This window comes from Plectropomus leopardus, chromosome 19 (assembly GCF_026936395.1).
Source record: "Plectropomus leopardus strain MGB_pleo_1.0 chromosome 19, ASM2693639v1, whole genome shotgun sequence".
NCBI lineage: Eukaryota > Metazoa > Chordata > Actinopteri > Perciformes > Serranidae > Plectropomus > Plectropomus leopardus.
In genome coordinates this window covers 13,787,432-13,801,565 of record NC_142194.1, presented here as the reverse complement: position 1 = coordinate 13,801,565, position 14,134 = coordinate 13,787,432, and the positions used below count along the sequence as shown (strand labels likewise).

Genomic DNA, 14,134 nt, shown 5'->3' with positions numbered 1-14,134 from the left:
AGCTGCCAGTCAGTTCCATATTGCTTTAACACAATTTAAAAATGAGCAATTAGAAATATTAATTTTTATGTTAGCATTTTTTAGCCACAGTGTCGGATAAAATTTGGTGGAGACGTGCACGGTCCCCAGAAACTGATTCCAATCATTTTGGCAATACCTTAATATTTCATATTGCCTTAGCTGTAACTGTGCTAATTAGCAAATTTTGCTATGCTAATATGTAAAATTAAGATGGCAAACACGATAAACATTATACCCTCTTAACATCAACATGTTAGCATGCTGACATTAGCATTTAGCTCCAAAACTCTGTATAATTCATAAGTTTTAGGTGTGTTTGTTGCCATTATGAGTTTTTTTGGCATTTAATTCATTTATGAGAATATGTATCATTTTATTTTTACTTATTGCAGATGCACTGTCTTTTGCATAATTGAGATGTATGGCTTTATTTATTTTTATTTAAACAAAGTTACTACTTTACTGTTACTACTTCTGTGCTGTTGATTCATATTCGAAATCTTTTCAACTGAAAAGTCATATCCTCCCTGACAGAAGAAGCTTTCTCAAAGAAAAATGTTCTTGTCTTCCTGAGACAAAATGTTCAGAGCTCAAAACTACTGTGATCTGTGCTCCAGTGAACTGAGATCTAAGGACAGAAGTATAACGAATCAAAGATTATCCATTTATACACTTTTCTTAGCATAATAATTCAGCACCAAAGCCTGATCAGTCACACGAATAAATTACATATTAAAGATGTTCCAGCATTCAGCAGAGCAAATATTTTTTATTTAATTATCACATGTACAACATAACAGTCACCCCCTTTACTCCCTCTGTGACGTTCCTCCCAGTGTGGATTATTAGAACAATATTAATTTCACAACACTTCAGTCTTATGTGGTGAGTGATTATTCGGTTTTCAATATTAAAAGCACTTGTGGTTTAAGAAAATTAGTGTCATCTCAGCCCACGAGTTTTTTGTCTGTCCAGATTTTCTTTTAAGCTCGTTATATGAAGTGGAACAGCAGAGTTCATTCCCTGACATTTACAAATAACTCGGAACAGTTTGCGTGCATCATATTGTGCTTCATTTAGTTAAACACTTAAAGAGAGAGTAGCATTTCAAAACAGGAAACAACAAAACTGAGGTCAAGGCCAGCACTGTTACTGCTGGTTCCTGTAAAATGATCTTTCCAATTATTATTTTATCACTTTCATCTCCGTATTCACTTTTTTCTGTCCTTGTGTTTTATTTGCTAACCAGCCTGTTTGTGTTCATGACCATTTTTGTCCACTTGTTCAAGTAAAAGCATTAAAGAAAAAGAGCTTTTGCCACAACAATGACCTCTCCTGATGAGAACACGGTCACAGAGAAAGAAATAACAAGGAGAGTTTTGCTAAAGATGGACAAACAAATCCTCAAAGAACTCCACAGGATAGCATTGGTTCTTGATTTCATCATATTGTCCTTTATGCAGTGCAAAGATCTGACAAGAATTCACCAATAAATTAAGTTCATGTGCAGTATGGTTTCATGTCCATCAGCACAAGCAGGTCAGGCTGCTGGTCAGCCTCTGGTCTACATGAGCACGCAGCTTTTGGCGCGGTCCTTTCTAATAGCAGGTGGGTGCTCATGAATCTCAGTCCGGGGCGGCTGCTGGGAGACCCGCTTGAGTCCGCGACGTGAGCCAGCGCGTTTGAGCTGAGGCCGATGGATACGGGACACAGATGCCAGAGTGGTGACGTGGAAAACGTCACGGACGCTGTTCTCCGAATACTTGGAGGTGCACTCTGTGTAGGCCACAGCACCGATCTGTCTCGCCAAATTAGTGCCCTAAAAACACAGAAAAGCACAGAATATGGGTCTGTTAAGAGGATGAATAAACACTGAAGACAAAGCTAGCACATCCAATAAACTATTTGCAGAATTAACAATCATTTCAAACAATATTTCTGGCCACAATTCAAATGTAAATTCAATTTTTACTCTCATTTTTAGCTCTGGTGTTGGTCTCCACCACCCCTTGAAGGCAATATCTTGGTCTTTAGCTGCTAGTTGCTAATTTTAGTGTCTGTTTACCAACTGGTGTGGGGCATGCAAATTTGCGTTTTCCTACGGTAGTAAAGACATGACCTGTTCTTCTTTACCTTACTCTGCCTTGGATTGGAAATTTGCAGGTGGTAAAATCAAAAGCTTAAACGGAAACATTGGTATTTTTTAGTCTGGACCCTGTTTTCTATTGTTTTTGTTTCTAAGTGACCAATGGAAACAACATTTTTGTAACTGGTCCAGTATTTGGAGAGAACGCTGCAGCTGTAGCAGCAAAACAGGCTGCAGTGTCACTCCTATAGGCAATTGTGCATTGTCTATTTACCTCCATTAAAAGTGCTTCTTTTTGCCACTGACAGGTTCAGATTATTATTATAAGTGTCTGATAATATTATAGAAAGGATACTACAAAAAACAAAAATGCTTTTCTTTCCATTTTGCTGATCTGTTAGTTACTATGTAAATTCCCCTAAAACACAGGTCACCTGGTAACCAAGTCTTGCTCATGGAGAAGTCCCATTTTCAGCCATGATACTGAGAATCTACTACGCTTTGCTTTTTGTGCTCCAACACAACAAACTTTTTCGGTACTCCTTCCTCCAAATCTCACTAACATTTCCATTGTTGTTTTTTCTATAACAAGTAAACTCTCGCGAGATTTTACAGCAAATCTTCTCCTGGAGCGAGACTTGGTCACAATAACAAACAGACCGGAAAACAGTAAGCGAAATTGTTTTATTTCATCTTCCACTTCCTCATCGGTAACATTTTCAGACAGTTTTAATAAGAGGCTGAGCCTGTCAGTGGCAAAAACAAGCACTTTCAATGGATGAAAGTTGACAGTGTACAATTACCCGTGGAGATTACAGTGCAGCCTGTTTCACTGCTGTATGGCTGAGTTCTCGCTCAATACTTGACCATTTTCTAAAGTTGCTGTCTCCATCAGTCACTCAGACACAAAAACATTGGAAAAAAGGGACAAGGTAAAAAAAAAAACCCAAAGTTTCACTTTTGAGAATCTAGAATGCTCCACAGAGTGGCGGGGAACTGCACGTGGGTCATCATTTTTTGTGGGTCCATCACTACAAGCGTCTCCTTTCATATTGCATTTGCTCCATTGTAACTATTAAAAAGATTAGTGTAGCTTTAAAATTCAAACATTTATCCAGCCCTGTGTTTCAGTTTGTGTTTGTTGTCCAAAAGAGGGTGACTCACCTCGAGAGCTCCTGAGAGCTAGTACTTAAAGCTATGACAAACAAATAGTGTGTATGTGTGAGAGAGCGACAGAGGGGTCGTAATGGTGGAAATGATGCTTTTTGCATTATTCAGTGTCCTTAAACCATGTTGAACCTCTGGCATACTGTTTGAAGCCTCATGTAATGCAATGGATTCAAAATGAAATATTTCGTTTTTGCCATCGAGTACTGTGAGCAATGGACTTTGTAACACTACTCTAAAGCATTCTCTAGAAGTTTATGATCATCACCATTTGTTACATGCTTCTGTATTATCCATGCCATATGAGAAGATATCCCTATCTTTTTGTGGATATCAGACTATTGGTCTCGCTCATGTATGGTAAACACCCCTATCCTAATAAAAGCCTAAGCTCTCAGAGGCATGATAGCTAGCTGGTGCATACAAAAAGCTGTGATCCTCCACACAGCTATGAAATATTCAAGGCCTATCTGTGCAACTGTAAAACTCGAGCGTAAAAGCTCATCTTATTCCCAGTAGTGGTTATCACCATCTTAAATCTGGACTGGTTGAACTTGTATATAGCGCTTTCATTTTGCTGTTTACCTGTTCTGCACTAACACTGAGTCTGTGCTTGGGTGTATCTTGTGATAAAAAAAAAGGGGGGAGCCTAGATTTTGTGTCGATTTAACCAATCCTTCTTTAGATCTTATAAATAGCACCTCTACTCCGCTGCCTTCTCACTATCTGTTGAGTTTCTCACTATATTTCATTCTTTCTTTCTGGAGTGTGTCATCAATTGGATTCATCAACTTCTTTGGCAATGAATCCTCGACACTGTGTGACAGTGTGGGTGTTCAGCCATCAGTGTTAGCGATATCCCGTATTGTAGGAGTATCTAGCAGTCAGACATGGTAATAATATTCCTCCTCTATGAAAAACATTAAAGGCTTGAGCTGTGCTTCCAGGGAGGCTGCATTATTTTTGCATTAATGGAAACGTTCCAACACTTCACATCTCTATTTCGACGCCTCTAAGCCGATTACAGCAGTAGTCCCACAGTTTGTGTGCGATTCATTCTGGTGAATCCCCCCGGGGATCACATCAGTTGGTCAAGTGGCTGAAATGTAAAGGTCCCAGTTTGTGGCTGTTTTGCAATGCAGCCCTTTGAATGGGGCCCATTAAGAAGAGCTTCATGGTAACACTTTTAAGTACAAATCCAGTCATCTCCAACCTGTACTCTATTTTCCATTTTTTTTTCTATTAAAGACCCAGTGTGTAGGATTTAGGGGCATTTTTTTGCCAGAAATGGAATGTAATATTCATAACTGTGTTTTCATTAGTGAAAAATTTGCATTTTCATGTCTGCCACTGTTACTCTCCTCCACGCTGATGTGAGAAGTTTCAGTTCTCCAACCTCAAAACTAAATGCCACCAAATGATACACACTAGACCTTTATGTATGGCTACAGTGTTGTCAGTTGTTTGACCACAGAAAAACGGTGCCTCTGTCTCTCAGTGTCTCTATGCTGGCAACCGCTGTGGCCCGAGGCATGATATTTTCAGGTGTTTCGTCCACATTTACGTATCCCATCCTCATCAAAGCATATTTTAAGCATGCCCTGACTGAATTTCTTCAACCTTGGCACAAATGTCAACTTGGACATAACAATGAACTAAATAGATTTTGGTGGTCATAGGTCAAAGGTCAAGGTCACTATGACCCCCTCCATCTCATTTCTGTGTATGCAATATCTAAAGAACACCTTGAATTAATTTCTTCTCATTTGGCACAAGCGTCCAGTTGAACTCAACGATAAACTGAATAGATTTTGGTTGTCGAAGGTCACTGTGACCTAATAACACATTTTTTGACCATAACTCAAAATTCATATTATAATTATGACAAAATTCCCCAGAAATGTCTAATAGTGTTGACATGTTATATGGAAAAGGTCAAAGGTGAACTTCACTGTGACAACACTTTTCTGTCTGCACTAACATCCATATTTGCTGTCAGCTGTCATGGCTACACGTGAGTCTCGACAGACATGAATGTAAACTGTAACTGCAACTTGGCTGGTTTGCAGAAGATTGCAAATGCCAGGCGATCATTTTTTGTTATTGCTACCAAGATTAAGGTCTCTTGTACAATACTATAAGCCACTAAAGCAAATGATCACACAATTCAGCCTCATATGCACTCAAAGTGTTTGGCTGTTGATTGTTCACACTGTAACAGTTATTTTTGGCAAAAACAGGTAATTAAAATAATGTAAAGTCATTGTTTTCACCCACTTTGGATGCAGCTAAAATTGGGCACATATAACAGAAAACTCAACAAGGCATACCTTGGGTGCCTTTGGGATGATTATTTTAAGTATTCTTTAATTAGGACTGCACTGGAAAGCTACAGTATGCATCCAGCTAAACAAATTAAAGGTGGCCTCATAATGATGATTTTAGTCACAGTGGCTGGAAAGAATGAGTTTAAAAGTTTAAAACTGCTGCTGTTAAACTTTCAGGAAAACACTTGGAGTCATCAGAGGTTTCTGCTAATTTGGAGCTGAATCACTTTATCCAGAGAAAGTAATCTGAGATCTTGATGGAGCAATTTTAATGCCATTACTGACAAGAAAATGAGGGGTTACCTTTGCTGTGTCAGAGGTATGAGAAAATATTAATGTGTTGACAAAAGGCTGCCAAGAAGTGTGAATTCACATTTACATGAAAATAGGCTATTAAAATTCATGCATGCCACTGTTCATTGCTCCAAGACACAAACAAAACAATTGTATTATTGCGCATCCGGCTGTTTGTCTCCATCTTTGTTCAGTCCCAGCTCTTTTATTCTCCTTGTGTTTCCATATTTGTGGAAGTTATGATCTGGAGCAAATGTCATTCTCCCGATTCATTTTCAGAAGTTTTGTTTATGTGCACAAGGGAACATAGTAATGGGTGTCATTTGTCGGGGGCGATACTATTAAATTTGTACGTAAATCAGTGTTACTATAGAAAAATGAAAGAACTGCAGCGGAAAATTACAATTAAATCAATACTGCTCAGTTCTTCACACATGCAAAATTACTGTTGCACTGTTAGGCAGCAGGAGCAGCAGTTAATTTCAAGCTAGGTTTGACATTATTGATGCAAACAGATAAAGAGAGATGAGCGGTGTATTCTCTGCACTCCTTACCTGTTCGTGGGTGACAGGAATGAGTCTGTGTTTGGAAAGCTCTCTCATGACATTGAGGTCCGTCCTCATGTCCAACTTGCAGCCGACCAGCACCACTTTGGCATTGGGACAGAACTCCTGCGTCTCCCCCTGCCACTGTGTATCAGCAGAAAAACACGTATTAGTGAACAGGGTCATTATAAATCAATATGGGTTTAAATGGGGATAATACACAACATCACATCTCAAAACAATGGGCACTAATGTGCTGCTACAACAGCCTCCACTCTTCTGGGAGAGGCTTTTTACAAGATTTTGGCACCTGGTTGCAAGGATTTGTTCCCATTCATCCAAAACTGCTGGATGGGTTTAAGGTCAGGGCTCAGAGCGTGCCAATCAAGTTCATTCACACTAAACTGCGGGAAAAAAATCCTTCCTAGACTGCTGCCACAAAGCTGGAAGCACAATGTTGTTTAAAATATTGTATGTTGTAGGATTAAGAGTTCTTTTGATTAGAACAAAGGGGTCTGTGTAAACCTTGAAAAAAGCTCCAGTATGAGGATAGGGTTATTCATATTTTATTCGTTACATAATGTAGTTGTCAGCCAATATTGTCTCATTTAAGAGGTGGTGGTCTAAGATTTGCTAAGAAATGGCCTCTCTTAAATCCCAATCAAGTTACAATTTCTGATTACTGCTTTGAAGGGACCTATTACCCAGCAAGCATTGTTTGCACACTGGCTACCATTACCTACAAGTTGCAGTAATGTTTTAAATAAAACATTTTAATCTAATGTTCAAAGAACATTTTAAGGATGTTTATCATTTCAAATAATGTTTCTCTAAGGTTAAATGCTGACCTAACGTTCCCACAATGTTACATGAGATCAAAGGACGAACATATTAAAAGCAATATTCAGAACATGTTATTGAGGTCTGAAATTACAGAACATTTTTAAATGACAATATAATGTAATGTGATATTTAAATACAAAACAATACAAAAACATTTTTGACATTTTTTTATGTTTAAAGAGAGTGTTACTCTAACTTTCAGAAAAATGTTCTGGGAACTAACAGAAAACGTTGCATTGGATGCACTGTATCGTTCTCAGAAGTTTTTAGAACCACAAATTGCGAGCTGGTTGTGCTTTTCCTAAGTTTCTGTCATATATGTATATAATGTCACGATGTATTGAGACGTAATTTAGTTCCCATGGTTACAATGACGTTGTGCAGAAGATCTGAAATGCTGATCTATTAAAGGGCTTTTTTGGGGCAGGCTGCTTCGAGACAGGTGCTTACATGGAGCATTTTCAAACAGAGGGTGAATATAGAACAATTCTGGCATTTGATCATTAAATCATGTAAATAATGTTTTATTACAAACCCAAAATAAAGTATGAACCTGAAAATTAGCATAATAGGACCCCTGTAAAGATAAACTCAACAGCCCCTAAATTTCTTGTTTTTCTGACCTTAAGTGATTTAACTACAAAAACTTTCTATGAAAACAATTTGCTTATTTACATTTGAAAGAAAAATGCTAACCTACACTCTGTAGGTTTTTGATAACACACAATTGTGCAAACCTTAAATGTTTTTGCATATTTTTGCTTCTTGATAGCTTTTGATTGTTGTCAAATTCTGCCTCATATTTGCATAAATCATAGTGTCTTTGTGTCTAAAAAGCTGGACTTCCTTCACCTGTAACCTGCAGCAAAAGACCCTGAGGTCTGAAATTGAAACCCCTGGTCATGTGACATAATGATGTCCAAACATGACAACTAGTAGGGCAGATGAGAGACAAATACTGAAACAACACCACAATATCGATGTTTTGTTAGTTGCAATGTGAGCTCACAACAGCACGACGCTCATGGTCATAATGCTAGAGGAAGACAGAGAAAGACCATAAACATGACTGAAACTGTTAAACTCTTTTTCTGTCGTTCTCTTCTCTGTGAGACTTGTCATTATCTCCTCACACCATGCCACAGACAACCACTTTGAGCATTGCTGCTCCATTTGTTCTCCCTTACAAAGAGATCTTTTCTCCCGGATGCCTGTGTCGCCGCTGTTACGGGCTCCCGCGTGTTGTGCAGAGTGAGCTGTTGCCTTTCAGTAGGCCGCTCCGCCAAACAGTGTGCAACTCGTGAATAGCAGCAATTTAGATGAGTCACAAAGGACCCATGGGAAGAGCAGCTGATTGTTTGTGTTAATGTTAAGAATTGGTAAGAATTTTGTCCTGAATAAAAAGTAGAATGCGAGCTGTCGGAGCTGAGTGTCTGGTTAATCAAAGGAAGAAAATGGAGGCTGGTTATTTTCGATAACTTCGGCTGACAATTCAGTTTGAAAATCAATCTCGGTAATTGCACTTTCAAAATACACATATCAAAACCAGCAGGAAGGGCTGTAGCTGTTACCGAGGACGCTGAAGTCATGTTCTCACTGATGTTTCTGAGAATTTCTGGAGTTTTAATGCGCTGTAAGGAGTTTAAATACACACTTATTACATGTAGGGTTTTAATTTTTTATATTTTTAGCCATGTTAGCAGTGTGCCTCTGTCTTTCCATCACTTTAGTCCACCACAGACTGAAATATCTTAACAACTATTGCATGTATTTACATGAAATTTTATACAGAAATACATGGTCCCTGAAAGATGCCACCATTAGGTTAAAAATTTTGGCTTCAGTTAAAACATCTTTTTAATCCGATTGCCACAAAATTTAACACAGACACTCATATAATGACTTTTTATCTCATTTTTATATTCACAAAATGTGAACAACACATTGGCTTTGACCACAAATAAATTAAGCACATTGTAAAAATAAACAGAAACGGCGCTTCAAAATAAAAGCTCTGTGCTGAAAATTAACTATACTTTAAAATAAAGTCAAAGTCAAAATAAAGTTTTACAAAGGTATCACTTGCGATCCATTCAGAATGGACCGCAACCCACTTTTGGACTGCATCCCACCAGTTGGGAACCACTGGTTTAGACCATGCACTATAAATGGTTAAAATAACGCCTGTCGTCTCTTAACTGCAGCTGCGATGCAAAAGACAAATTCGATAGCTCAAAGCTTAAAAAACTGAAACTTTGACTTTTGAGATTTTATTAAGATAGTTGTGTGGTCGTAGAAATTAAATTAAATTAAAAAACACTGCACTATGTCATAATATATTGAATCGTAACCTTATATCGTGATACATATTGTATCACCAGACTCAACCAATACACAGCCATAGCTATTAAAGTATCCGTTTATACTGCCTGACCCCAGGTAGCCTTCAGCTATGCTGAATTAGTGGTTGGTAGAACCTGTGATTGGAATTATAATTGTAGTGTAGGGGTCTATAGATCTATAAATCATCAGCCAGTGTGTGTATGTGTATATGTGTGTCTGCCATCCTCTGCTTTTGTGCTATTGTGTACTAGTTGAGAATGCTTTATATGGCAGCCTTGAGTGTCAGGTGTAGAGATGGTCTCATCACAGCTTTCATTATCTCTAACATTTCCTTCGCAAATAACCTGATACTTCAATCCAAACAGGCGGTGGGGTAGTGAGACAGAAAAGAGATAGAAAGCAGTGCTGGCAGGCTGCTAGTCAAAAAGTTATGAAGAAAAGGTGAGAAATGTTGCCAGCTGCAAAGCAAGGGCTGAAGTGTTAAAAAAAAAAAGAGGTGATAGTCGGGTAGAGACTGGGATAACATCCTAGATTGGGTAATGCAAGATGAAAAATCTCTTTCCATGAGAGACTTAAATGAGTATTTGAAGAGAAATTGGACTGAAGAGAACAAAGGATATAAAACGGAAAAGGAGAAACGATAAGGAGTCGAGGGGTATTTTTGTAGCTTAGTAATATTGAGAAAAAAGGTCTCTCTAAGAGCAAAATTGAAGGGCAGAAGAATTAGTCAAGCAGACGGCTGTCAGAAATGGCAGAAGAAAAAGCGTTTTGTAAGGGCGTTATTTAAAGATAGAGGCTTGCAATGCCAAAGTAGATGGAAACAAATAATGGTGGCACGTTGCCATACACTTACTCACTTAGATAGAAAAAGTCCCTTTGTTTTGTCTCTATACTTTGAAGAAAGTGACCCATCAACATGTCACTTTGGCATTCTGGGCATGCACTGTGAGATCAGTTTATTTACCGCCATTACTAAGGTCATCTTATGAGGTCAAAGTTCAAGTTGGTTCTCAAGTAGACCCCCTGTAGATGTGAGCATTTTTTATCCAACATAAAAGATAGATGTTGTTTTGTCTTGTAGTGATGATGTCATTGATGAATGACGGTGCTGCAGGAATGTCTGCAGACGGACAGGTCAAAAACTCACCCTCAACCCACAAATGTCCGTTAGCGGTTAAAATTAAATGTTGTCAATATCTAAAATGCAAAGAAAAAGAATGTGTTTTGTGTCATTTCGGCTAATCGCTATAAAGAGATATCTGCATATGAATGTAGATACAATTTTTAAAAAATTCTAATAATAAGCCAACTCATCTTCAGACAATAGCCCATGGGTTTTGAATTTCACCTCTCCACATGGACTGCTTAACTCTTCAAATGTGATTGGTCAACAATAATTGGACTAAAAACAAAAACCAAAACACTTCCATTAACAAAAAATTTTCCCATCGCCTACAGATTTCTTTATAAGAAAATATCAGAACGTATCCTCTGAGGCTGCTGTGATGCTTGCAGTTTGAAAATGTTCTCAGCTTTGTTAAAAAAAAAAAAAGAAAGAAACAAGACACTTTCACACTTCTGTTAATGTGACACTGACCTTTAAGTTAGAATAAATTAGATCGTCAGTTTTACAGAAGCTCTGCTAATTTTTTTGTATAAGAGAATTATTTTACAAATTATTTCAAACTTTACCACACATTTTTTAAATTTTAAAATATTGATATTATTTGAAAATGCTTATAAGTATTATTGCTTTTCAGTTATTTTTTTCAGTGTTTTATCGTGTTTGTCATAATTATTTGTATGTTCATATTAATTCTATATTCATACACACCACAATGACTTGGAGTATTATTTTCTATACAGAGACAAAGTTTCGCTGTTCTTCTTGTTGGGCGGGTGCATTCTGTCTTTGAGGGCCCTGGCGACATTCATTTCACAACAAAAATGGGAAAGGCTAGTGATATGAGGCTTTTTTGCACTACCCCTAAAAATATTGTAGATAAGAAAGTGTCACTGACCTTTTTTAGCACACTGTCCAGTGTTTCAGGACGGCTGATGTCAAAGCAGATGAGCACAGCGTCTGAGTCAGGATACGCTAACGGCCGCACATTGTCATAGTAGGCTGAACCTGCGGACGAAAAACACACACAGACATGACCAACGTTTTCAGGTTGTAATTTAGTGACTTGAGAGTTAACTTTTTTTTTTTTATCACAGAGCGAGTCATCACAGAGCACCTTTAGCGGTAATAACTATGATTAAATGTAATTACCGTGAACTAAACCGCAGCAGATGACAATGAGTGGGTGTGATTCATTGCTTTTGAAACGAACAGAGGGGCCTGGTCCACAACCCCTGGTCTGTCCGTCTGACAGTCTTGAATGAGCCAACAGACAGACATGTGACAGTGATATAATGAATGGCTCGCACAAAGCGTCACCTGGTATTTCAGAATGGCATGTTTTTTTGCCGGGGGCCCGGGCTGAATTGAGCATTGTGACCTGGGCAAGGGGACACATTCCTATCCAGAGGGGACAACATTCCCTCTCCGTTTCCCTCATTGTGTCCAACACTACGTGCTTTTGTCACAGTGCACAGGGCTTTGGCAACTTCACAAAAAAATGTGTTTGGCAGAAAATTCCCATAGATCCCCACTGAATGCGAGTCGGTGCCACACAAAAACAGAAAAACACAATTCACACATTGAAGTTGTTTTCATTTTTACTTAAAAAGGTTAAAGTTTTCTAGTAAGTATAAGAACAAAATATTTGTTAGAATTTGGATCCCCGCTAGAGTACCTCAAGGGTACTAAAAGTGTATACTATCTATCGCTGTGTGCATACTTTTTTTATTTTGCTAGTAATTGAAGGGCAAGGACTTTTTTTCCTCTATTTGTGAATATATTCATGTTTTAGCAACAAACTGAGTGTTTGTCTTATATTGAACAATAAAATAACCCAATTTTTATTAAAAAAAAATACTAACGGATGCTCTTATTTCTCTCTCCCTCAAAAAAAATAAAATATATGTTTAAAAAGTATCTTTTTTAAATCAAAATACCTCTAAAAGGCCTTTATTTCAACGTGCTTCAAACATTAAAAATAAACTAACGTGTATTGGCTTACACCTTCCTCAGGGTGTAGTTTCTCTTATTTCTATCAGAAAAAAAGTCAAATATATTTACATCAAAATACCTTTCTTTCCAGTAAAACATTAATATATTTTAAATGACTCATCCTGTGCTCAAACTTCTATGTAAATGTACCCAATCGAATGTGCCTAACTCATGATCTCACTTGACTGTTAAGCTTATAAAAACCTCCCAGCTGGACAAGATGTGAAAGAGCGAGCAAACATCAGATTGTTTCAGTTTTTCTCAATGACGATGTCCTAACCTGCTGCATGCATCAGCTAACGGCTTTAGAAACCTGTCGTTTGATTAAAAAAAGGCTCACCCTGGTTACATTTTTTAGAAAGCTTTGCGCTCCTCGCCGTTCTTTGGGCTCGCTCACGGCTCAGTGGGCTCCCTAAATGTTGTTGCTTGAAGTATATGTGGTCGATTTTTCAGATTTCAGATTTTTCTGGTCAGTTTACATATAGGAAGAAGGTTATAAACAATTTAACGATAAATGACTGAAAAATTAGCTAGAAACTACCAAAAAGCAAAAGAAAATAACTTGAAAATGAGAAAAACAAAAACACATAAAACAAGCAAAAATCAGGCTAGAAAGGGAAAAAAAACTGCTTGAAAATCATAATAAAAAATAGGAATTCTTTAGAAATCATTTTAAAAATACTATTAGAATTATAAATATCTTTTTTTGGACATTTTCCCCTTGCTCTTTTAGTAATTATTTTCTAAATCTACTCATTTTCAGTTTGCGGGATGTTTCTCGCCAAGTTGCTCATTGCCTTTTTTCACATTTTTTTTAAAGAAATTGAACCAATTTGCTCAGGCTTCAAAGGCTTTTAAAACTTGTTAAAGGCTTGTGAATGCAGCACAAGAAAAGTGATGTAGATTTAGATTTCAAAGGGTTAAATGGGGGTGTGATCATGACCAATAATATGAACAGCCAAAACTATGAAAAAACGTTTTTTCTTTTTCTAAGTCATTTTGAATTTTGATTACACAACATTAACACGCCTTGAGGGCAATGCACAGGTGTATGTGTGCCTCAGCAATCAGCTATATTTACCACAATTTGTGTCTGGCTGTCAAAATCTGGCCCCAAAGCAAATCATGTGTTTGTGCACGTGTGTCGCTGTGGTCAAAAATGTCAAACTAAAGGCCACAACCATTTTTTCCTCTCTCTCTGACTAATTCCTGCTCCTGGGTTTCACACATTCTGTATTCACACACGCTCTATCCCACTTAGCCTTTTGTGTTTTCACATATTCTGGGTGTAAATCCAGTTTGAACACAGAAAATGAGGATGATTAATTTAATAAAAGGCGAAGGGCGCCGGGGGTGAGTGGAAGTGTATCCGACAGCCCCCATAAACCAC

The 14,134-nt window shown here is 37.7% G+C and overlaps 1 protein-coding gene across 1 annotated transcript in view; it reads right to left on the bottom strand.

The window, feature by feature from the left end:
- Positions 1-770: 770 nt before the first annotated feature.
- LOC121958667 (rho-related GTP-binding protein RhoN-like) overlaps positions 771-14,134 on the bottom strand; it is a 38,747-nt gene continuing 25,383 nt past the window's right edge. Inside the window, exons 3-5 of the mRNA XM_042507749.2 lie at positions 11,648-11,757; positions 6,450-6,584; positions 771-1,840 (exon numbers count right to left, since the gene is read on the bottom strand). Of these exons, the coding sequence (XP_042363683.1) occupies positions 1,586-1,840; positions 6,450-6,584; positions 11,648-11,757 (500 nt within the window). The 3' untranslated portion in view covers positions 771-1,585. The remainder of the gene's footprint in view (positions 1,841-6,449; positions 6,585-11,647; positions 11,758-14,134) is intronic.